At 37.5% G+C, this 26,390-nt stretch overlaps 1 protein-coding gene across 3 annotated transcripts in view; it reads left to right on the forward strand.

Moving 5' to 3' along the window:
• The window catches only part of KIAA1958 (KIAA1958 ortholog), a 170,675-nt gene that overhangs the window by 56,225 nt on the left and 88,060 nt on the right, over positions 1-26,390 (forward strand). For all 3 annotated transcript variants that reach the window (XR_005792637.1, XM_040481972.1, XM_040481971.1), the window contains exon 2: positions 16,534-17,728. Coding sequence is in view for 2 of the 3 variants with exons in the window: in XM_040481972.1 (XP_040337906.1) it covers positions 16,558-17,728 (1,171 nt within the window). In the remaining variant the exon portion in view is untranslated. The remainder of the gene's footprint in view (positions 1-16,533; positions 17,729-26,390) is intronic.

A 26,390-nucleotide genomic window follows, 5' to 3' on the forward strand; every position in this document is an offset into this window, starting at 1 on the left:
AACAAGCAATCCTAAAATTTGTATGGAACCACAAAAGACCCCGAATAGCCAAAGTGGTAGTGAAGAAGACCAAAGCAGGAGGCATCACAATCCCAGACTTTAGCCTCTACTACAAAGCTGTAATCATCAAGACAGCATGGTATTGGCACAAAAACAGACACATAGACCAATGGAATAGAATAGAGACTCCAGAATTGGACCCACAAAAGTATGACCAACTAATCTTTGACAAAGCAGGAAAGAATATCCAATGGAAAAAAGACAGTCTCTTTAACAAATGGTGCTGAGAGAACTGGATAACTATATTAATTTTTTAATTCCTTTGCACTTTTAGGGAAATAGTCTCATTCCCTCCTTCTTGTATGTTTTCTAAAACAAATGTTCTGGCCCCAAATTAGAGAGTTTAGTCCTATTACCAGTACTCTGAAATTTAAGCCATTTTGATATCTATTAAGGATTTCTAAAATATTTTATTTTATGAGCAAAACTAGATTATTAACATTCCTAACCCATGTCACTGACTCATCATCTCATCTGGAACAGTTATACCACTTGCAGTACTCACCATGCTTATTCCTAAAAATGAGAGTCAGAGTGGAGGACTATTAGTGTGATATATACTTGGTAGCTTCAAAATTTTATTCCCAGGAGCAGATGTTTCACAATAATAAGAAAGACCTGTCTTCCCTTTTACTGAGAATCAGTAAAGATAAAAAAATTATATATTCTATAATTATGTCCATATATAAGAATTATATAATTGTTATCCATGTTTATAAAGTTACTAATACGTTTAAAATGTTAACTTAAGGTTTATCCACTATGCATAAAGTACATCTCTGTCTGAATGTTTCATTTTTTTCTGCAAGCTTTAGAAGTGTAGCAATAGTATAAACAAGATGCTTTGTAAAACCTAGTTATTTTGGAAACCAGTGGCCAGAGATGAATTTTTAGAATTGAACCTGCCCTGTAGATTCCTGTGTATAGAAATGTGAGGACGTATTGGAGTCAAGGTGACTTGCAGGATTTGGACTTCAGTAGCTGAGGAGGTGGTCATGCCATTTGTTAAGATATTAATTTGGATATTAATTGTCAGGATGTGTACCTGATAACCAAATTCATCGGGATGGCTGAAAACATCATCTAGCGAGACAGTCATATGAGCAGACTGCCGGGACCACTGATAAACTCTAGTTTTAAAGGTCAAAAAGATGAGCCCCAGCAAAGGACACTGAAAAATGGCAGAGTATGTTAGAAGCTAAGCAAAGAGACAATTTCAAGTGAGACAGAGAACAGCTGTTTAAACTGCTGAGAAGCCAACAGAAGAACTTGAGTATCATTTGGAAGTTCTTGATGTGGTTATTGGTGATGTTGGTTAGAGCAGTTCCAGTGGAGAATGGAATGGCATGCTTATTTTCCGCACGGTTTTCTGAAATCTGGGATCACCCTGTCTTAAGTTTATTTACTGAGGTGGGGCTGTATTTCCAGCAGCATCTAGGATACAGTTTTCATTATAAGACACTGCTACTCAAGTCTTGGAAAATTCTATCAGGAAAATGAAGGTATGTAATTGTAAGGTAGCTAAGAATGTTAACATCAGTCACTTTGAGATAGAATTTTCAGTTTTTCCATTGACTATACTTCTTTGAGTGGACTGTAAATTATGAACCAACCTGTCAAATCATGTTCATTGATGGGAAAACCACTTTAAAATGTGATTGAGGGGCACCTGAGTGGCTCAGTCACTTAAACGTCCCACTTTGGCTCAGGTTGTGATCTCGCGAGGTCATGAGTTCAAGCCCCGTGTCAGGCTCTTTGCTGATGGCTCAGAGCCTGGAGCCTGCTTCAGATTCTGTCTCCCCTCTCTCTCTGCCCCTCACCCACTCACACTCTGTCTCTGTCTCTCTCTCTCTCAAAAATAAAGATTAAAAAAAAATTAAAAAAAAAAGAAAAGAATGTGATTGATTAATACTACTAGGCAACACATATGGAACAGTTTGTATGAATGGAATGCCACTAATTTTAATCCTTTTCTAATAGTATATACTACAAACTTCTGCACAGTATAAACTATAGAAATTTAAAACATGAATAATTGGGAGTTATTAAGAATTCTGAGATATTTATGGGTATTTTGTTGCATCAATATTTTGAAAGCATTTTTGATATAATATCAGTATCAAATTATTCACTAAGATTAAGGTGTTTGTTTTCCATGACAGTAGAAATTTTGTTAAAAATTATTTTTTTAATGAAATTTTTTCTGGCAAATGCATAATTAGCTTGCATGACATAAACGTGATTTCTACTGGATCAGTCTCTCAAAGAGATGGTGAGCAGCATTTGTTAGGAGAGTGTAGGTGAACTATGGTGGGATGGATAAGGCAAGTAGTACTTTGGAAAGTTCCATCTTTTATCCTGACCTCTGTGTGGAGTGCTAGAATGTTTCATAATAGTTGCTCAGGGTGAGTATATAATGGAATTTCAGAACCTTTCTGAGGCCCTTTGCTTGTACTTTTTCTTCTACTTGGAAGTTTCTTCTCTCCTTCTGCCCTTTCCTCCTTCCATCTGTGAATTCTTACTAATTTTTCAGCTCTTAGCTTAGTATATGTGCTGCCGAAGCGAGCACTTCAGCTCTTAGCTTAAATACTACTTTCTCAGAGGCTTTCTCTGATCCCCCAGAATAGAACAAGTCTCTCTAGTTTTATGCTCTGTTAGCATTCAGTGGATTGTTTTTTGCAGAATTTTTGTCAAAATTTCAACAGAATGATTCTTGTGTAATTAGCTGTTTCTCCCATCCCACCTGCCTCCTTCAGTTCCACATAGGCACAGATCATGGCTATCTTGTTCATGACAGTATTCTAGTGCTTAGTGGCCTTAATGTCACTCAGTATTTGTTGAAAGAAAGGATGCCACTGAAAATACCATATGATTTCTCTTAAAAGAAATTCTGGGACCAAAGTTTTAAGGTGGCTGCACAATAGGTCCTATGGCTGCTCTAGGGCCTATTTGCATGATTCCTAGGGATGTCTGGGTAGCTAGGCCTTGTTCTGTTATGCTGCTCTAAATTTAGTGGGTACTTTGATGAATCTTTGTTATTCTAAGGTGTCTGAGAAAGTTAAATGAAGACCTTATTCTTGACTGAGTATACCACTGTGTGCTCTCTGGGTCTCATGCCTTCACAAGGGTACCATGCCAAATTGTGTGTTATATTGTAGACCATCAAAATGGGGAAAAGAGTCTGATTGTAGGTGAACAATTATCAGGTGATTATTCTAGGCATTTTACGGTATGAATTAATTTAATCCTTACAGTAACACTATGATGTTGGGATTATTCTTAGCATAATTTTATAGATTAGCAAACTAAGGTACAGAGAGGTAAAGTAACTTGCCCAAGGTCACAGCAAACGGCAGAGTTAGGATTTAAGTTTTGTCTGTCTGGCAGCAGAGTCCCATGTACTGTCCCATCTTACATGGAAGTGGTCCCTCATACACATCCAGGATAGTCTGTATACAGAACTTCTTCAGTTTTACGCATATTAAGATAGGGCTTGGGGGAAAGCAGTTGAGTTTGTAGAAAGTTTCATGTGACCCTCATCTTATCAGACTTATCTGTAACTCTACCAGTGAGGCCCTTTTGGGAGACTCAAAAGCTTTTAACTCTATCAGTCATGGAGAATGTTGCTGATACTCTGTTTTCTGCCTGATTGACCTGATTTCCTTCTGTAGCCATCCTCCTATAAATCTTGTTTTGATTTACCAAGTCTCATCTCTCAGGTAACCTGAACATTGACACTTGCCAAATGGTGTCTGTGCAATCACAGTTTAAGTTCATAACCTTTCATTCCCTTTCATCTTAATTTCTTATATAAATGTTCAAAGAAATAAAAACATAGGGAGAAAATTGTCACTGCTGAGATACAGGAAGGTTAGCCATGAATTGGCTAGGTAATATGCCTCTTTCTTCCCCCAGTAACCCCCATCCAGCTTTGAGTAAATCCCTAAATAATCTCAAACTCTTTGAGCTCAGAGTTCATGGAGCTATTGTTAGTGTTATTTTGTATATTCAGTTTTTATTTTCTATGATTGTGCAGAAATGTTCATAGCTGTTTTGTATTTGCAGCTTTCTTTCTTTCTTTCTTTCAATTTTTAAAATTTATATCCAAGTTAGTTAGCATATAGTGCAATAATGATTTCAGGAATAGAATCCAGTGATTCATCCCCTACATATAAAACCCAATGCTTATCCCAACAAGTGTCCTCCTTAATGCCCTTTGCCCATTTAGCTCATCCCTCCACCTACAACCCCTCCAGCAACCCTCAGTTTGTTCTCTGTATTTCAGAGTCTCTTATGTTTTGTCCTCCTCCCTTTTTTTATATTATTTTTGCTTCCCTTCCCTTCTGTTCACTTGTTCTGTATCTTAAATTCCACATATGAATGAAATCATATGATATTTCTCTTCCTCTGACTAATTTTGCTTAGTGTAATACACTCTAGTTCCATCCACGTTGTTGCAGATGGCAAGATTTCATTCTTTTTGATTGCTTGGTGATACTCTATCATATATATATATCACATCTTCTTTATCCATTCATCTGTCGATGGACATTTGGGCTCTTTCCATACTTTGACTATTGTCGATAGCACTGCTATAACCATTGGGGTGCATGTGCCCCTTTGAAACAGCACATCTGCATCCTTTGGATAAATAACCTAGCAGTGCAATTGTTGGATTTTAGGGTGGCTCTATTTTTTGAGGAACCTCAGTACTGTTTTCCAGAGTGGCTGCACCAGTTTGCATTCCCACCACCAGTGCAGAAGGGTTCCTCTTTTTCCACATCTTCGCTAGCATCTGTCATTGCCTGAGTTGTTAATTTTCGCCATTCTGACTGGTTTGAGGTTGTATCTCATTGTGGTTTTGATTTGTATTTCTCTGATGATGAGTGATATTGAGCATTTTTTCATGTGCCTGTTAGCCATCTGGATGTCTTCTGTGGAAAAGTGTCTATTCATGTCTTTTGCCCATTTCTTCACTGGATTATTTGTTTTTCAGGTGTTGAGTTTGAGAAGTTCCTTATAGTTTTTGGATACTAGCCCTTTATCTGACATGTCATTTGCAAATATCTTCTCCCATTCCATTGGCTGCCTTTAGTTTTGCTGATTGTTTCCTTAAATCATTTATTTTATCAGTCTCTTTATGCTCATCTATATATCCAACTATTTGATACCTCCTTTTGGGTGTTTTAAAAGCACCTCAAAGTAACATAACAAAAATCAAACCTTTTCTCAGTGGCCAAGTCAGAATCTATAACTTCTTTCTTCCTCTCACTACCCTTATCCAATCTTTCATCTTCTACCTCTTACTCGATTTTCAAGTATGTCCCCTTCTTTCCATCCTTCTGCTACTATCCAAGGCAGGTTACCACTATATCTTACCTGAATTGCTGCATTATCTTTCCTGACGGGATTCCTGCCTTGCAGTCTTGATCTCTTCAACTATAATCAGAATTATGATTCTAAAGTCACTTCATTACTTACAACCATGTAATACTTTTTAAATTATCTCTATAATAAAGTCAAGTCTTGTACATGATCTAGAAGACCATCATGATCTAGCCCTTCCCTACTTTTTCAGACATACTCCCCACCCCAGAGTAGAATTAGCCATTATCCCCATATATGGAACTTCTGTTGTACCACATTCAGTTACTTGACTTACGTACTAGTCAACTCTCAGTTTCTTGGAGTCAAGAACTCTGGTCTTATTTCTCTTTATTTTTGGAATGCCTTACACAGTGTGTATTAGGTTTCCTAGGACTGCCCAACAAGTACCACAAGTGAATGGCTTAAAACAACAAAAATGAGGGGTGTCTGGGTGACTCATTTGGTTAAGCATCTGACTCAATATTGGCTCAGGTCGTGATCTTGCCATGGTGAGATCGAGCCCATGTCAGGCTGAGCTTGCACTCTCTCGCTTTCTCAAAATAAATAAACTTTAAAACAACAAAAATGTATTGTTTCATAGTTCAGTCTAGAAGTCCTAAATCAAGGTGTTGGCAAAATCATGTTCCTTTTGAAACCTATAGGGTAATCTTTCCTTCCTCTTCCTAGCTTCTAGTAGTTTGCTGTCAACTTTTGGTGTTCCTTGGCTTGCAGCTGCATAACTCTAATCTGTGCTGTCACATGGCTTTCTCCCTGTGCCTGTCTTCATGTGGCTGTCTCCTTATAAGGACACCAGTCATAATGGATTAGGGACCCCGTTTACATCTGTATGACTTCATGAAAACTTAACCAATTACATCTGCAATTATAAGTTATTTTTTTTTAATATTTTATTTTGGGAGAGAGAGAGAGAGATGGGGAGGGGCACAGAGAGAGGGAGAGAGAATCCCAAGTAGGCTCCATGCTGTCAGTGCAGAGCACGATGCGGGGCTTGAACTCATGAACAGTGAAATTATGACTTGAACCAAAATCAAGAGTCATATACTTAACCAACTGGGCAACCTAAGCGCCCCTGTAAGTTATCTTATGGTCACATTCTGAGGTACTGGGATTTAGGACTAAAACATATCTTTACGGCGGGTGGGGTGGCACAAATCAGTCTATAACACAGTATTTAGCATGTAATATGTACTTAATAGATGTTTACTGAATTGAAATATAAATGAAATACATGTTGTATATTCATGGTATAGAATTAAAACTTTTTTATATTATCATTTTTCAATTTACTAGGTGCGAAGTATCTTTTAGATTTGTCTGTTTCCAAAAATTACATCATGGATTGCATGGTACTTATAACATTTGAAAATTAATAACTGTATTAAAGTAAAAGCAAATATCATATAATCTGAATTATTTATTTGGTTTCTTGTTTATTTTTATTTTTATTTTTTAATGTTTATTTTTGAGATAGGGACAGACAATGCGATTGGAGCAGGGGTAGAGAGAGAGGGAGACACAGAATCCAAAGCAGGCTCCAGGCTCTGAGCCATCAGCACGGAGCTCGACGCAGGGCTCGAACCCACAAACCACAAGATCATGACCTGAGCCGAATTCGGACACTTGCCCACTGAGCCACCCAGGCGCCCCTGAAATCTTTATTTGTAAGCTCACTTTTTAAAAAATGCTTCTTTATTTTTGAGAGAGAGAGCATAAGCAGGGGAGGGGCAGAGAGAGAGAGAAAGAGAATCTGAAGCATGCTTTGCGCTGTCAGTGAAAAGCCTGACGTGGGGCTCGAACCCACAAACTGTGAGATCGTGACCAGAGCCAAAGTTGGATGCCCAACGCACTGAGCCACCCAGGTGCCCCTGTAAGCTCACTTTTAATGTTTGTGCTAATTTATGTAACTTACTTATACATTTTTTAAAATAATAGATGGGTCTTACATTTTGGAAAGCACATTTCAGGCCTCAGTAGGAATAAATATCCTTTCCCTGTCCTTTCACTGTGGTTTTAAAAGTAGTATCTTCTGGGGCGCCTGGGTGGCTCAGTCGGTTAAGCGTCCGGCTTCAGCTCAGGTCACGATCTCGTGGTCCGCGAGTTCGAGCCCCGTGTCGGGCTCTGGGCTGATGGCTCGGAGCCTGGAGTCTGCTTCCGATTCTGTGTCTCCCTCTCTCTCTGCCCCTCCCCCGTTCATGCTGTGTCTCTCTCGGTCTTAAAAATAAATAAACGTTAATTTTTTTTTTTAAAGTAGTATCTTCTTTCTGTACATTATTATGCATTAATGTTGAAACTTTTTTCTTCAGACTTTTTTTGGTAAAATTCCAGTTGTTTGAATATTTTCTATATGTAGCATATGTAATAAATCACATCCTTTAATGAAAATATGGGGAAATTAGGATTGTATGATCTACTTTTTAGATTCTAAGAGTTGTAGTTAATGGAATAATAAAATAGGAAGTATATGTCATTCTCAGTAAGTAAGAAAAACATAGAAACCTTGTCTCTGGCTTTTTAAAGGAGCTATACTTCCCATGTTTTGTTTTTTCTTTTGTTTTTAGCTTTGTTCATCACTGGTCTGTTAGTTGAGACATCATCAGTGCTTTTTAGACCATACCCACATTTCCTTAGATAGCAATGAAAATTACATAGGGGATCTCCTGAAAGAAAGTAGCAATGTTGAGTGTGTTTAATTTTGATGGATACCTTCTTCATCCCTGGATTATTTATATTCCATTAGCAATTGATGGAGTCCAGTTTATCAAATTTTTTATGGCTCTTGCTTTTTGCAACCTAACAAACCTGTGCCTACCCCAAGGTCACCGATACTAAAAAAATTCTTCTGGAATTTTTTTAGTTGTAGGTTTCAGATTAGGTTTAAGGTCCATTTTGAGTTAACTTTTTAGATTTATTTTTGAGAGAGAGAGAGCCAGAGTGTGAATGGGGGAGGGGCAGAGAGAGAGGGAGACACAGAATCTGAAGCAGTCTTCAGGCTCTGAGCCGTCAGCACACAGCCAGACGTGGGGCATGAGCCCACAAACCACAAGATCATGACCTGAGCTGAAGTCTGATGCTTAATCAACTTAGCCACGTGGGGGCTCCCATTTTGAGTTAATTTTTATGTGTGGTTTAACTGAAGGTTTTGTTTTGTTTTTGTTTTTAATGGCTGTCTAATTGATTTAGCATCGTATTTTGAAAATTTTTTCCTCTCCTATTGAATTGCCTTTGCCTTTGTTGAAAATCAATTAACCAAATATGTGTGGGTCTGTTTCTGAGCACCCATTCTGTTCCATTGATGTATGTGTCTATTCTTTTGTCAGGATCCCATGATCTTGATTACTATAGCTTGAAATTATTCTAAGCCTCAAAACCAGGTATAGTGAGTCCTCCAACTTTATTCTTATTTAAAGATTTTGCTTTGGTTATTCGAGATCCTTTGCATTTTTATATAAATTTTAGAATCACCTTGTCTGTTTCTTCTAAAAAAGCCAACTGGAATGTTGATTGGAATTGCATTGAATAGATAATATCAGTTGATAATAATACCAACCTAACAATATTGAATCTTTCAATCCACAAATATAGTATTTATCTGTATTTATGTCACATTTAATTTCTCTAATCAGTGTTTTGTTGTTTTTAGTTATAGAAGTCTTGGACATCTTTTGTTAGATTTATTCCTAGGTATTTAATACTTTTGGCACTACCATAAATAGAATTTTTAAAAATTTAATTTTCTAATATTTTGTTGTTAGTATGTAGAAAATAATTGATTTTTAAAACTATTAATCTTCTATCTTACTACTTTGCTAATAAATTCATTTATGAGTTCTAGCAGTTTCATGAATTCTCTGGAATTTTCTACGTAAACAGTATCATCTACATGTAAAACAGTTTTATTTCTCTTCTAATTTTTCTACCTTTTATTTCTTTTTATTGCATTATTTCAGTGGCACTGACCTCTAGTATGATGTTGAATAAGTGATGAAAGTGAGCATTCAGAATACTGATCTTGGGAGAAGATGATTCAGCCTTTTACATTAAGTTTAATATTAGCTGTAGATTTTTTACAGCTATCCTTTATGAGTTTGAGGAAGTTCCTACTAATATTAGCTTACTAAGAGATGTTTCAGGGTTTTTTTGTTTTGTTTTTGGTGGGGTTTTTTTTGTTTTTTTTTTGTTTTTTTTTGGGGAGAGAGAGAGTGTGAGTGGGGGAGAGGGGCAGAGGAAGAGAGAGAGAATCTTAAGCAGGCTCTATGCTCAGCGCAGAGCTTAACATGGGGCTTGAATCCAGAACCGTGGGATCATGACCTGAGCTGAAATCAAGACACTCAACTGGCTGAGCCACCCAGGTGTCCCTAAGCATTTTTAATTGTAAATGAATATTTAATTTTGTCATGTGCTTTGCATCTTTTGAGATGATCATGTGGATTTTTTTCTTCTGTGGACTGTTAATATGTTGAATTATATTGGTGGAGTTTTGAATATTCAGCCAACCTTGCATTCCTAGGATAAGTCTTACTTGGTCATGATGTATTATTACCCATTTTATATATTGTTAGATTCATTTTGGTAATGTTTTGTAACCTTTTTTTTTTTTTTGTATAAAATAAGGATGTTTGTCTGTAATTTTCTTTATTGTAGTACCTTTCTCAGGTTTTTGTTATTAGGGTTATGTTGTTTTCCTCAGACAAGTTGGGTAGTGCTCCCTTCTCCTATTTTTTGAAAATATTTGCATCATTTTGGTATTATTTCTTCCTTGAATGTGTGATAGAATTTATCAGTGAAATATTTTTTTTGGAGAGGATTTTTTTTAGCATTCAACTTCTTTTATAGATATATGACTACCAAGATTTTCTGTTTTTTCTTGTGTCAATTTTATCATCTATCAGCAATTGACATTTAGTGGCATTCCAACAACACCACACTAAATCCTTTGAAAGGTTCAGAATCTTATAAAAAAAAATTTTTTTTTAATGTTTATTTTTGAGACAGAGAGAGACGGAGCATGAACAGGGGACAGTCAGAGAGAGAGGGAGACACAGAATCCAAGGCAGGCTCCAGGCTCTGAGCTGTCAGCACAGAGCCTGATGCGGGGCTTGAACTCACGGATGGTGAGATCATGACCTGAGCCGAAGTCGGACGCTTAACTGACTGAGCCACCCAGGCGCCCCAGGTTCAGAATCTTATAAAGAGAGAGACTATAATGGCTGTGGGCAGATTGTTGGAACTGAAGTGAGGTGAAAGCCAACTAGACATTCACTGGTATTTGGCTGGTATTCATTGGTACTTTGTCAGGTTTTCTAAGAATGACATAATCTTTTCATACCCCCCCCCTTTTTTTTCCTGTAAGAAGTTTTTCTCAAACTTGTGAAAGAAAAACATTTTCATGGACTGTCCTTAGCCCAGTGCTGTCTTAAGTCATTTTTGTCATAATGTTATTTAAATATGTATAAACATAAAATTTATGCTTATAGTTCTGAGACAGCTGTAAACCAAAATAATCACACAAATTCAACCAAAGTTAAACTATAAAACCAACATAAACTCAAATTAACATTAATGTGATAGAAAACCAGATTGGAGACAATATCTTTCTACTTTTATATCAGAAGCAGTGTAGTATGTTAATGTTAAGAGCATAGGCTCTGGAGAAAGACTAAGGTTCAAACTTTGGCTCTACCACTACTTTGTTCAAGTGACTTAGTTTACTTATTCATAAAATGAGGGTGGTAATTAGTTAATTTATTAGGAGTATTACTATAGTTAGGATATTGGTATGTCAAGTCTTAGAATAGTGCCTGGAAATTAATAATGTCCAATAAGTATTAGCTGTAATAATAATTAGTTTCATATTACTGAAACCTTAATGATTGGTGTTGGATTTAATAGTAGAATGTCTGACTCTATATTTAATGGGTTTCTGATTTGGCTTTAATAGTATGAATCCTAATACATAGAATGTTTGCAAATTTAGGGTAACCAGATCTCATACTTAACCTAAACTCTGCTAGTCAGGGCTCTTTGAGTTTGTTTTTAATCAAGTGTCACGTGATAACTCCTAATCCGTGTGCCTAATCCAATCATAGCCCATATGAATATGGGAAAATACTGTCTGAAGTTATTTTTAATTCTTGAAAATGTAGAAAAAGCATTGTTTTTCAGCATAGAGCTTATCATCAGACTGTTGAAGGAAATCAGTAGGTTCTTGAAAGGATTTATTTTTAGCACCTTGGAAATACCCTAATTGTCTTATTGATTCTATTTTTATTAAATTTAGAATATATTGCAGCATATTGATAGTTATTCCTTGGCAGTTTGGACTCAATCCATTTAATTACCCTAAATATCAGCTAATCATGCTCTCTTATAACTGTATTGGTTAACATTGGTTGCCTGGCTGAAATATATTAATAGTGATACTGGAAAAATATTTTCACTTTATCGTACTCAAGAAAAGTTTAAGAGCCTCTTCATAAGATTGCTAGTGAATTTCAGAATGTAATAAAAGTGACTTCTGATTACTGTCTATTGATTCTTAAAGGTTGGTTATTATTATAGAATTAAGTGGATAAGCTTTTAACAAAATTTGAAATTTTATCTACTTTGTCTTTTATTATAATTTTTTTTCCAGCTTGTGGGACCTTCAGTAAAGGTACTTATTTTACTACTGTAGCTTTTACTTATACAATAAGTTCTTTGGAGTTCTACATGCTTATACAATTTTATGTTTGGAATCTGTCACATTTTTGTCTGTTTGAACTGTTACAACGTCCTTAGTCAAATATTGTGCCATAATGTATGTTATTTTCTTTCTATGAACATATATATTTATTTCAACTCCTTTTTATTTTCTCATTACCCTGTGACACTTAAAGTGGTATATTGCTTCACCATCACATATGCCATTTTCATGACGTCAAATCATGATTGCCTTTCATCTGAAAATTAATGCAAAAGAGAAGTTTTGTATTTATATCTGCTAAAAAGGAAACAGCATGAATGGGTTTCCCAACAAATTGGAAGTTGAATCATGTCACTTTAGGTGATTATGGACAATAATGTGAGTATAGATGCAAAGGTAATACTCGGATGTAATGTGATTATTTAGATGACTCATGATATGCTTAAAATAATCATATTTTTTTATTTATATATGAAATTTATTGTCAAATTGGTTTCCATACAACACCCAGTGCTCATCCCAAAAGGTGCCCTCCTCAATACCCATCACCCACCCTCTCCTCCCTCCCACCCCCCATCAACCCTCAGTTTGCTCTCAGTTCTCAACAGTCTCTTATGCTTTGGCTGTCTCCCACTCTCCTTTTTTTTTTTTTTTTTCCTTCCCCTCCCCCATGGGTTCCTGTTGAGTTTCTCAGGATCCACATAAGAGTGAAACCATATGGTATCTGTCTTTCTCTGTATGGCTTATTTCACTTAGCATCACACTCTCCAGTTCCATCCACGTTGCTACAAAAGGCCATATTTCATTTTTTCTCATTGCCACGTAGTATTCCATAGTGTATATAAACCACAATTTCTTTATCCATTCATCAGTTGATGGACATTTAGGCTCTTTCCATAATTTGGCTATTGTTGAGAGTGCTGCTATGAACATTGGGGTACAAGTGCCCCTATGCATCAGTACTCCTGTGTCCCTTGGATAAATTCCTAGCAGTGCTATTGCTGGGTCATAAAAATAATCATATTTTTATAGAATCAAAATAAAACATTTTGGAATAGAATTATAGACTTCCCAAGAATTTATTTGTGGAGTCCAGTCTGAGAAACAATTTTACTGGGGCATGGTGCAGAGAAATTGAAGGATTCTGCTCTGAGGTTCCAAAAACCAGAGATGAATGTTATTTTTTGTGTGTCAGGTAGTAGTTGAGTTCAGCTGTATGTAATTAAATACTCCAACAACAGTGGCTTAAGCAAGGTAAGGGGCTCATCTTTCCTTATGTAATAAAGAGTCCTAGATAGTCCAGAGTTGATGTCATGGCTTTATGATGTCAACAGGGACCCAACCTCCTTCTGGCTATTCTCTCCCATCTTTAAGTTCTTATTTCATGCTCCCATTATGGCCTCTATTGCCATATGGAGCTCCAACCATCATGTCCTTGTTCTAGTCGGGAAGAAAGAGAAGGACAAAGGGCAAAAGAAAAAAAAGACAAAAACTGGACAAGTCTGTTTTTCAGAAGGCTTTCCCAAACCCCACTCAGTGGCTTTTTTTTTTTTAACACATTATTGCCCAGAACTGTGTTATATGACAATTCCTATTTCAAGGGACAATTCCTATTTCAATTCCTATTCCTATTAAATATAGACATTAAGAAACTTAAAAAACAAAAATAAAAAAAGTCAGGCCTTCTTGCTTTATGTGTGTGTGTGTGTGTGTGTGTGTGTGTGTGTTTATTTTTGAGAGAGAGAGCGTGTGAGCAGGGGAGGGGCAGAGAGAGAGGGGGACAGAGGATCCAAAGTGGGCTCCATGCTGATAGCAGCAAGCCCGGTGCGGGACTTGAACTCAAGAACCGTGAGATCATGACCTGAGCCAAAATCAGATGCTCAGCCAACTGAGCCACCCAGGCGCCCCTTTCTTTTTTTTTAATTTTGTAATTTTAAGTTCAATATAGTTAATGCAGTTTTATATTAGTGTTAGGTGTACAATATAGTGATTCAGCAATTTTGTACATTACTCAGTGCTCATTGTGTTAATTGTAGCAGTCTTTCTCTTTTCTCTGCATTTTTACTTTAAAGTTATATGAAACAAATAAAAATAAGTCCCTAAATTCCTAAAGTATGAAGGGAACATAAAGATCATATAGTCCTGACATTTTAGCTTAGAGGTAATCTATGATTTGTTTGAGGCCATAGACTCAGGTTCCAGGACTAGAATTGAAGTTCCCAACTCCTATGCCAATAACTGTTCTTTCCATTTACTGTGCTGCTTCTTAAAATCTGGTTGCTCATGTATTAGTCTTCTGTACACAAGACAGCCGTGGTTTGGTTATACCACTGGCAAGAAAATCCTCTGTTCCCTTCAGTGATTACAATAAAGTGATAGGAGGAGATTTCTTGTTTCTTATTTGAGGGTCTTTGAAAAAAGATTTTTTTAAATGTTTATTTATTTAGAGAGAGAAAGAGCTTGAGGAAGGGAGGGGCAGAGAAAGAGGTAGTGAGAAGCCTGATACGGGATTTGAACTCACAAACTGTGAGATCATGACCTGAGCCAAAATCAAGAGTCATATACTTAACTGACTGAGCCACCCAGACACCCCTTTATTTGAGGGTCTTATGTGTTCGCTTTGTTAATGTTGATGGCACTGCCAGCATTTATATATTTATTCATTCATTCTTCATTCATTCACTCATCATTAACAGTAGATTATAAATTCTCAAGAGCAGGACCATATCGTATTAATCCCCAAGTAGGCCCTCATTGATGAATGCAAAATTATAGTTCCTGTCCTCAAGTAATTCTCAGTCATGTTTGGGAAACAGACAAGAATGTCAATGATAACAGTACAGAGATAACTCAGGAGATGATAGATGCACAAGTGAAAAGAATTTGAATACATTTTTGAGGCTGAAAGAAGTTCTGGAAAGACTTCAACAGGAGGTGGTCTCAAGTTCAGTTTTGAAAGGATTTTCCAGATGAATAAAGAAGAGGGCTGCATATCAAGACAAAGAACAAATTTTTAGAGGCCTAGTGGAGGGTGAGAAACTTTAGCGAAGAGGAGACCATAAAAAATGTGGGGAAATCCCATACTAGTAGGAAATGAGGTTTGAGAGGTTGGCTGTGGTCCTGACCACATCACAGAGGCCTCATAACATGTGAAAGGTTTCACTTTACCTAACTCTACTGATGAGGTGCCATGGAGATTCAAATGTGCCCTTTTGTATGACCACCTGACATTATAGTTAGACCTTGGTACCTCAGTGCAGAGCCCACCTACACTGAGGCACCACTTGTTACTCACAGCTACAGATGAACAGGACCGACTAACCACACATCAAGATCCTTGTTCCTCCTTCTCCACGCCCCTCATCCCAGTTCTCCCCAGGATCTCCCTTTTACTTGCCCTTTCTAATCACATGCAGACTCCACGTGCCCCATTTTACTTTTCTTGCCCATCATCTTGTCCTCACTCTTACCCAGCCAAGGACTCATAACAAGTGATTCTGAAGTCTGTCCAATAAAGAATAGTTTATTCCTATTTGGTAGTTGGTTATCCTAGGGTGCCCAGGAGTCTCAGATGGTGGAACACACCAGACCCATCTTTTACCTCTAAATTGTGACATGAAAGGCAGTATTTCAGGAATTTCAGACAGCAAGGAGGCAGAAATCCTGTTCCTAAGATTTGGTTAGAGTCCCGGCACCTGGCCCACCCATCCTTGCTTCTGATCTACAGACTGCCTGCAACCCAGATCCCAGCAGGTGCACTCTAGTGGCTCTCCTCCCAGTCCATTCTCCTTTCTCTATTAGACTTTTCTTCTGCACTTCAGCGTTTGATTCTTTCCTTGGACTCTTAGTTGCATCATTGCTTTCTGGTGCCCAGCAGAGGATTGACTTCCCTTCTGTAACTCATCCTAGAATGGATCTCAGCCTTTGTTGGTTCTGCCTTCAGTAATGAAGTTTCTGATGGCAGAGTGTAAAGTTGGAAGTGCATTTTCTTGGTTAATACAAATAATGCATACATTTTACTCTTAAGGGGCTGACTAAGCCTCTTTTTGTGACTTTGGAAGTAAAATGTACCATGACAAACCTCACCTCTTTTTTATTGCTTGTTTTTTTTTTCTTTCCCACATTTTTTCTTATGCAGATATTACTTTTTATGTAGATATTATAACATTGAAGGAGACGGACAAAAATCTTCTTGTTTCACAGCCATAAGGCATCAACTGTTTTTTACTTTTCCCTGTATTCTCTTCCAGTCCCTGCCCATGTGCAGCAATATTAACTAGATAAAGTTTTGAAGTGCATTTCTTTTTTATGCCACATGATCATAGTTCAAGGATATTGAAATGATGGAGATACGGGAATATCTTGGGTAATAATGGCTTCTTATTTTGATTATTTCCCTTTAGGAAAGACACTGCTGATCCTGTAACATGGAGGATTGCCTTCATACCTCATCTGAGAATCTGTCCAAATTGGTCAGCTGGGCCCACAGCCATGGGACCATTTGCAGCCTCATTCCAAACCTGAAACACTTGCTTTCAGAAGGTTCCCATGGGAACCTCACAGCAATGTGGGGCTGTAGTGCTGGCCATGCTTATCACTGGCCATTGACAGCTACTTGCAGAGCTGGGTCCCAAGAAAGGGTCTGTTTCCAGGATAACAGAAGTTTTAACTCTGATAGTCCCAGTATAATCGGAGTGCCCTCCGAGACACAAACTAGCCCTGTTGAAAGGTACCCTGGGAGACCAGTGAAAGCGAAGCTAGACTGTAATCGGACCAGAGACTCTTGTGACTTCTCTTATTGCAGTGAGCCCTCTGAACTGGATGAAGCTGTTGAAGAATATGAAGATGAAAACACCCTGTTTGACATGGTTTGTGAGTCTTCTGTTACAGATGAGGATAGTGACTTTGAACCCCAAACCCAAAGGCCTCAAACCATTGCTCGAAAAAGGCCTGGAATAGTTCCATCTTCTCTCCATTCCAGCTCCCAAGCTCAAATGGTTGATGAATGCAGCAATGATGTCATCATTAAGAAAATCAAACAAGAGATTCCCGAGGATTATTACATTGTGGCGAATGCAGAGCTGACTGGAGGGGTAGACGGACCAGCCCTGTCATTGACACAGATGGCAAAACCCAAGCCTCAGAGTCATGCTGGTCCCTCTTGTATAGGGTCTGCTAAGCTGATTCCCCATGTAACATCTGCCATCAGCACAGAGCTGGACCCACATGGTGTGTCTGCATCCCCCTCTGTGATGTCCAGACCGATCGTCCAGAAGACTGCCAGGGTATCTCTGGCTTCACCAAACAGAGGACCTCCCAGTGCCCATGGCACAAACCAGCAGGTGGCCATGCAGATGCCTGTGAGCACTTCCCATCCTAATAAACAGATCAGCATCCCTTTGTCTGCCCTGCAACTGCCTGGACAAGATGACCAAATTGCTTCTGAAGAGTTCCTGCCCCATCTGCCCAGCCAGGTCTCCTCTTGTGAGGTAGCTCTTTCTCCCTCAGTTAACACAGAGCCAGAAGTGAGCTCCAGTCAGCAGCAGCCCCCAGTTGCTCCAACCATAACCACTGAGGCCACAGCACAGTGCATACCAGGTATGGCACATGAGGTGACAGAGAGTCCCTCATCCATGTACGTCAGAGAATTCTGCGCCGTCAACACTTATGAAACCATTGGCTCAGTTTGCTAGAATTCAGGCCTTTATTATTCTCAGAAAGATAGAAATAATGAAATATATGACATCCAGGTGTTACTCTAAAGGAAATTCATCTGAATTAAGGCCATCCATCCAGTCAGTGTACCTCAGGGCTGAGAGGACAGCTGTAGGATTGTGCTGTTGCTATTGCATGGCTAGATTTAAGGTTTGTGTCTGATCTTAAGCTGAACTTTATATAGCAGAGTTATCTTTGAAAAAAAATTTGTCTCCTATCAGTATCAAAGTATTTGATTGCTGTTTTTTTTTTTTTTTAATTTTTTTTTTTCCAACGTTTATTTATTTTTGGGACAGAGAGAGACAGAGCATGAATGGGGGAGGGGCAGAGAGGGAGGGAGACACAGAATCGGAAACAGGCTCCAGGCTCTGAGCCATCAGCCCAGAGCCCGACGTGGGGCTCGAACTCACGAACCGCGAGATCGTGACCTGGCTGAAGTCAGACACTTAACCGACTGCGCCACCCAGGCGCCCCTTGATTGCTGTTTGAAGCCAAAAATGATGTTGGGTTAGATAAATAATGACAATAGAACTGGCGCTTTTCCTTTATTATTTGTCTGAACCATCTTGGCATTTCTATTCATTTTAGTTGGTGTGGCAGTTTAGAACAAGGTTTTTAAAAAGCAATAAATAATTCTAGAAGAAATATTTTATCTTTTATCTCATAATTTAAAATAACTTGCATTCCTGGAATATATGGGCCTAACTCAGTGGATGAGAGGGGAGGGAAATAATCATATGAGGTCTCTATCTGTTATTCTGATATTCTGATATTCTGTAATTCTCACGTTCAGTTCTTATTTAATCTGGGATATTATTATATAAAGGGGGCTTGAGTGTCGCGTGTTTGGATCCATTATTCAAATCTAATAGGCCAGAAGTAGAAACATGGATAAGGATGACAGATATGTAGAACAGAGAGTAGAGAAAGCAGAAATTTGTGGCACATTTTGGTTTCATTTTAATTCCTCTCAAGGAAGTCCTGTATTTTGGGAAAAGTCTCCTAGAATCCTGTGGTACCTGTGCCTTTACCCAATTTATGATTTTCCTGCGATAGCCCTGGTGTTATTAATAAAATACACAATGAAAATATTCATATCCTGACTAAGAATTAGGCTTTTCAGTTTATTCATTTTTTCTTCTTTTTAAAGTAACAGCTTTATCAAGATATAACTCACATACCATAAAATATTCTCTTTTAAAGTATACAGTCCAGTGGCTTCAGGTATATTTACAGAGTTGTGCAGCCATTACCACTGTATAATTCAAAACCCTGTCATCACCCCAGAAAGGAGCCCATACTTATCAGCAGTCTCTCTTTCCCTCCTCCCAACCCATCAACCGCTAATCTACTTTATGTCTCTATGGATTTGTCTTTTGTGCTCATTTCATGTAAATGGAATCATATCTTGTGGCCTTTTGTGACTGCCTTCTTGCAATTAGCTACTTTTTTAAATGTTAATTTATGTTGTAGCATGTATCAGGATTTCTTTTTATTACCAAATAGTACTTCATTATATGGATATACCTTATTTTGTTTTCCTATTCATCAGCTGGTGGGCATTTAGGTTGTTTTTATTTTGGGGCTGTCATGAGTAATACTGTTAATAACATTCATATACAAGTTTTTGTGTGGACATATAATTTCATTTCACTTGGGCAACTACCTAGAAGTGTAATTGCTGGGTGTATGATAACTCTATGCTTAATTTTTTGAGGAACTGCCAAACTGTTTTCCAAAGTACCTCCGCCATAACAATATGGTCTTTGGCTAATCCTGGCATAATTTAGACACGTTATTTTTATTAGCCTGGTGAAGTATTTGTACTAGGTAGGAAATCTGAATCTTGATACATATAGGATATAAGTAGTAGTACTTTTTCACTTAAATAAATAGTTGTATCTAGTTTATTTGTGTCCCCTCCCCCCCTTTTTTAATATAAATTAGGAGACTTGGCCTGACAGAGTTTTCTGCATTCCCACTTAATTTATATTTGAGGGTAGAATTCAGAAATGTATTTTGCACAGTGGTCCAGTATACCAAAACAGCTTAGTAAGACTGTTGTATTACATATCCTTCCATGAACTTACCCAGCATCCTTCCGCTAATGTACCACAGCTTAGTAATTGTATTATCCCCTCCACTAACTTACCCCAGATTTTCTTGTATCTGCCTAGTGGATAAGGAATGAAACATCAAGGCTCTTTACTAAATAAAATATGAATATTTTATTATATAATTGTTTTTGAAAAGAAATTCAGCCTATTTGAAAAAAATATTTTAATCTATTTATTTTTATATAGATTACATTCTCTTAGGCTTTTTTCTTTTCTTAATGAAATTGTATTTTTTTATAATAGCTATAAAAGCAGGTATGGCCAAGTACAGCACATAATGAATACAATTGTAAACTGTGATTTAGCTTTACTCTAGCAAGGAGAATTGGTTTGGCTTGGAATTGAACCTTTAAGAAAAACAGTATAAAGAACTGGTAATGGGAATTTCCTAGGGAATCATTTTGATGTTTTTTTGATCCGTTGTTCTTTGGAAGGATATTATATTGCTAAGATATCATTAGCTAAAGAAACACTATTTGTACTGGAAACATCACTGGAACAAATAATCTGATTGACATTTTTCTTTTGTGAACGTTACGTAGACTTAAATTTACCATTGTTCTATAGAGCCCAATTAGGCTCTGTGCTCTAATGCTTTTATTTACTTGTTTTGCATATTTATTGCAGTGGGTAGTCTTTATTCTAAACATAGATTTTTTTTAAATTTAGAATTCAGCACATCCAAATGTATGCGAATGATTATGTACAGATGGACCTTACTCAGTTAATATATAAAGTGTACTTGGGACTAAGCAAAGAAGAAAGCTTTTGAAAAGAACTTGCTGTAAGCAAAATCAGGTACTCTTCTTAAGAAAACAGATGTTGTATAAGCTGGAGTTCTTATCAGATCATTGTAGAAATACTGCATATCTTTGAATAATATTTTTAAAATAAATAATCTGACAAATGACTATTGAGTCAACCAAAAACAAAGAGAAATTGTCTCATTTTACTTAGTTTTACTGATGCTATTTAAATTGTATTCTCCTAGTGTAAAGTCATCCTTATTTATGTTCAAAATTAAACAACCAAAGTGATAAAATGTTAATCAAGGTATGGATAAAATTATTTTCATACCAACCCTGTTATACTGTTCAACCCAAATCTTAGCAAACAGTAATGAGGAAAGAGGACATATATTATTAAAAGAATTATTAACTATCTCCCAGTGGCTTAGATTCCATTACATTTTGAGGTTTTTAAATGTAAATTTGGGGCATTTGTTATAAATTTAAATCTCTATTGCATTGTGAGTTGGGTTTTTATGTGCATATTTCTCAAATACACACACATACACACGACTTACTTTATGGTTTTGTACAAAGACCCCTTTTATTAATCAGCTTTTTCCCCAGAAGTTTTATAGTAGCAAGCAATCAACTTTTTCTTATCGGATTTATAATATATGTGTGTTTTTCTTTTGAAAATACACATCTTGGAGCACATGGTGGCTCAGTTGGTTAGGCTTCTGGCTCTTGATTTCAGCTCAGGTCATGATATCACATTTCCTGAGTTTGGGCCCTGCGTTGGGCTCTGTGCTGACAGTTTGGAGCCTGCTTGGGATTCTCTGTCCCTCTCTCTGTCCCTCTCTCTGTCTCTGTCTCTCTCTCTCTCTCTCTCTGCCTCTCTGCTCCTCCCCTGCTCACTCCTTCTCTCAAAAATAAAGAAATAAACATTAAAAGAAAGAAAATACACATCTTTAGTTTTTTCTAATAAATCATATGTTCTATATATATATTGGAAATATTAACTCAGTCTATTTTTTTTTAAGTTTTTATTTATTTATTTTGAGAGAGAGCACACAAGTGGGGGGTGGGCGCAGAGAGAGAGAAAGAGAGAGAATCCCAAGCAGGCTCCACACTATTAGCATAGAGCCTGATGCGGGGCTTGAACTCACGAACTGCGAGATCGTGACCTGAGCCAGAACTAAGAGTTGGAGGCTTAACTGACTGAGTCACCTAGGCACCTCTCTCATAGTCTATTTTGTACATTGGAAATACATTTCTCTCTTTACTGTTAAAGTAATTTTGGTATAATTAAAGTAAGTTTGTTGATGGCATTTTTTAAGATGGATTTTCTTAATTTTTATGAAGGTTAATCTTTTTAGCCTTTATTTAGCTATCATCTTTTCTGCCTTTGGTTATTTTGCTAAGGATGTCCTTTCCCTCCCTTGAGTCAGATAACTACCTGTATTTTACTCTGGTTCTTTTTTGGTCCCCTGCAACCCCATCCTGTCTCCTTTGTTTTTTTTACCTTTAACTCTGCAGTTAGAATATATTTTGGATTGGAACCTCACTTCATTATTTTTGCAGTTAGATGTTTCAGCATCATTCATTAAATAATTCCTGTTTATATATCACATTTTTGTTTATAATTGGGTCTGTTTGTAGATTTTCAGTTCTGTTGTTGATCTCTTTTTCTTCTAATTTTTTATTATTTGAGTATTTTTTTTTTTAAGATTTTTTTTTTTTTTAAAGTAATCTCTGCACCCAACACAGGGCTTGGACTTAAAACCCTGAGATCAGTAGTCACTCACTCCACCAACTGAACTAGCTAGGTTCTCCACTATTTGATTATATCTTATACAAAACAAAATGCATTCATAGAAAAAGACGAGTATAATTTAAAGTATTGAATAGAATAGAATAGTATAATTTAAAGTATTTAATAGAATTTAGTAAGTTTTTTGTTTCTTAGATTTTTTTTGGGGGGGGGGTGGGGAGAGAGATCATGAGTGGGGGAGAGGGACAGAGGGAGAAAGAGAACCCCAAGCTGGAACCCAGCTCGGGCCCTGATCCCATGACCCTGGGATCATGACCTGAGCCAAAACCAAGAGTCCAACGCTAAACTGAGTGAGCCACCTAGTGCCCCAAGTTTAATAAGCTTTTAAAATGATTAAGTCATATATTCTAGTTATTTGGTCTGTGTTTACATGCATAAACAGTGATTTTTCTTGTCAAAAACAAAAAACCTGAGTTAAAATAAGTTAAAAGAGAATAAATTGCTTTATAGTCCAAGGACATATCTTGAAACAAGCTTTTATGCAATGGTCAAATGATGTCTAGTTTCTTTCTTGCTATTTCTCACCCTTAGCTTCCTTGGTATTAGCTCTACCTGTAGATATTTGATTCCTGCATTGTCCCTAAGGTGATTGCCAAGTGCTGCTAAGATTGATGTCTTGCAGTAGACTGTGCCTTTGTCACAGCATTCCCCTTAACCCCTGAATCAGTCTTTGGAGCATCACGCCCCCAACAGGAAATGGTATTGAGGCCAGTTCTACACAAACCACATAGCTAGGTGTAGAGGTTGGATGGGGGTATTCTTCCAAGGACATTCATTCTAGGTACTAATCTTGAAAGGGGCAGCAAACCAGTAGGTAAGTAAGTAGGTACTTACTACTATTTGTGTGTATTTTTGTTTTTGTTTTGAGCACTTAAAGTTTTTTGTTTGTTTATTTATTTATTTTTAATGTTTATTTTTGAGAGAGAGCTGAGCTGTCAGCACGGAGCCCGATGTGGGGCTTGAACTCTCACAAACTGCAAGATCGTGACCTGAGCCAAAGTAGGATGCTTAACTGACTGAGCCACCCAGGTGCCCTTGAGCACTTAAGTTTTTTTTAATGTGGGCAGATAGGAGGAGATGTTTATATATGTCATTCAAGGACAGGATATACTAGAACAGTGTTCTAACATAAGGGGTAGAAACATATATGAATATGTATGCTTGTGTGTGTCTGTATATGCATATGTATACATACATATCCATGATATTATATATATTTTCTTATTCCACAAGAAATATATGCCTCTTCTTGCAAGATAGGACAAGACTAAATTCTGAAAGATAAGGGAGGGAGAGTAAAAATTCAGGCTCAGTTTTATGCCATCATTTCCCTCCTTATCACAGGATGCTTATCTGAGGATTGATAAGTCAGGCAGTGCTGGGCATTGAGATAGTAGAGCCTGGCCATTCAGAGTTTGGAATCAGACATGCCTAGCTCGATTCTCACCCCTACCTCCTGCTGGCCTTGTGAAATTAGCTGTCATTTCATTTTCCTGAGACTGTTTTCTCATTTGTAAAGTAATAATAGTGCCTGTCTTACAGGATTGTTTGAGGACCAAATGCAAAAATATAGGTTAAAGAGAATACCTGACATATAATAAACACTCAGCAAATAAGTTTCTACCATTACTAATATTTTTATTTTCATTATCATCATCATTGTTGCCATTATTAGGCTGTGCTCAATACTCTTTAAGTAATGAGGTAGATTCCGATGTTATGCAATTACATCCATTCATCTTCTAAAAAATGTTCCATGGACCAGTATTACCAGCATCAGCTGGAAGCTTAGAAGAAGTGCAGAATCTATGGTCCTACCCCAGACCTAAAGAATCAAAATTTGCATTTTAATAAGATCTCCACATAACCTGTATGCACATTGAAGCTTAAGAAGCAGTGATACAGGGAATGCAGGGCCCATATTATGGGGCACATTGTTATTCCATCCAGCCACCCAGTAACTGAACACTCTTGCTTTGTGAGAGAATTCCCTCTGTGCATCTGCATTTCCCCATTGGAGAGGCCAAAACATGGTTCCAAGTTTGTATTTCAATGAGGGCATAGTCTTGTGACCTTAGGCTTTGTCAGTCAAATGCACTCACACCAGACTCCAATTAGAAGTACCTAGACAGATACCATATGTTTTCACTCGTAGGTGGATCCTGAGAAACTTAACAGAAACCCATGGGGGAGGGGAAGGAAAAAGAAAAAAAAAAAGAGGTTAGAGTGGGAGAGAGCCAAAGCATAAGAGACTCTTAAAAACTGAGAACTGAGGGTTGATGGGGGGTGGGAGGGAGGGAGGGTAGTTGAGGGGTATTGAGGAGGACACCTTTTGGGATGAGCACTGGGTGTTGTATGGAAACCAATTTGACAATAAACTTCATATATTGAAAAAAAAAGTACCTAGAAGAATCTATTTTGCAAATGCAAATCTTGCCATTTCTCTAGGTAGCAGAAGCAGCATCCCTGCAGTGGTTTCAGCCTTAGAGGCCAGTTGTTGGAGTTTGGTGGCTTCATGACATCTACCAGAGCAAATCTGTGTTGGGTCAGAGAGTTTTTTGTGGATTCCTGCAAACCTGATTTACTGGTATTCTAGGAAACTCTGTGGCCCTTATTAAATTCTTTTCTGCCGAACCTCACTAGATTGGGCTTTCATTGTTCTAAACAAAGAATCTGGAGGCATATAACCTCTAAACCTAGGAAATGTTGCATGAAAAATAAAATAATTTTCTTTTTGTCACTAGGTTTGTATTTTCAGCTAAAATTAATGGCATCCCTTTGGTAAGTAACCACTGATACCAGGATGGCCTGTATCATATGATATCTTGTTGTACAAATTGTACAAACAATCAATAGGATGGTGAGGGGAGAAATAGCTTCTCCTCACACTAAATCTTCCCTTCCTTCCAGTGGGAGTTTTTGCTGGAATGTGTCCCTTGTTGGGAAGTGGTTGGAAGCACAGGTTAACATATTCCCTGAACCTAGAATGGGGGAAGGAGGTACTTAGTACTTTTGCTTTCAGCTACGGACTTTATTTAAAGGGCAGTTCTGGGAAATGAGAGAAATCCCAGTTGGAACTTCTTACCATTATGTTAAATATTGGTTGAAAGTTAATTTTGAGTTATTAGTTTTTTCTTAGGTGTACCTTTTTCCACACTAATTCACATGATACTATTTTCTGAAATGATCTATTTTATTTCTTAAGTTGGTACCTCTGACAAAGGGATTGAATAGCAAAATCACCTGGAGGTAGCCCAAATAAGGAGGATTAAGAAAATCTGGACATTGACTTTTTTTTAATTGCCTCATATATTCATTTATTCCTTCTTCCATTTCTTTCTCTCCTTGTATAATTTTGCCCTTGAGTTGCCATTGGTAGTAGTGGTAATGTCAAAAGTTTTGTAAGATCTGGTGAAGAGGAGTAAGCTTTATTTCATTAGGTCTTTGAGAAGAAAGTTAATGAACTAGATACGTATCTAATTTATTGTGTTCTCCACACAGTGCCCTTCTCTCCAGTCCTAGTGCCTTGCAAGTAGCATGAGTGTGGTCATTATATTAGTAATTTCTTGACCTCAAATATATAACTTAGGGAAAAATTACGTACCTGGGTACAGGAGTTTCTGGGGCTCACTGCTTGATGCTAGCAACATCATCTAAGAAGCAAGAGCCTTGTTTCATTCCTCTCTTCACCTAATTGGACAGTGGATCGCATGTCCACAGGAAGAGAGGGCAAGTCAAAACATTGATGAAATTGTAGGCCTCTAATGTGTTACTGAATACTGTGAACCTTTTCAGATCTGTACCATCAGCTGCCCTTCCCTTAGCCTGTTAGATGCCACCTTCCACCCCTCTCCTGAGTATCACAG

The sequence above is a fragment of the Herpailurus yagouaroundi genome, unplaced genomic scaffold (assembly GCF_014898765.1).
Source record: "Herpailurus yagouaroundi ecotype Mexico unplaced genomic scaffold, PumYag 160, whole genome shotgun sequence".
NCBI lineage: Eukaryota > Metazoa > Chordata > Mammalia > Carnivora > Felidae > Herpailurus > Herpailurus yagouaroundi.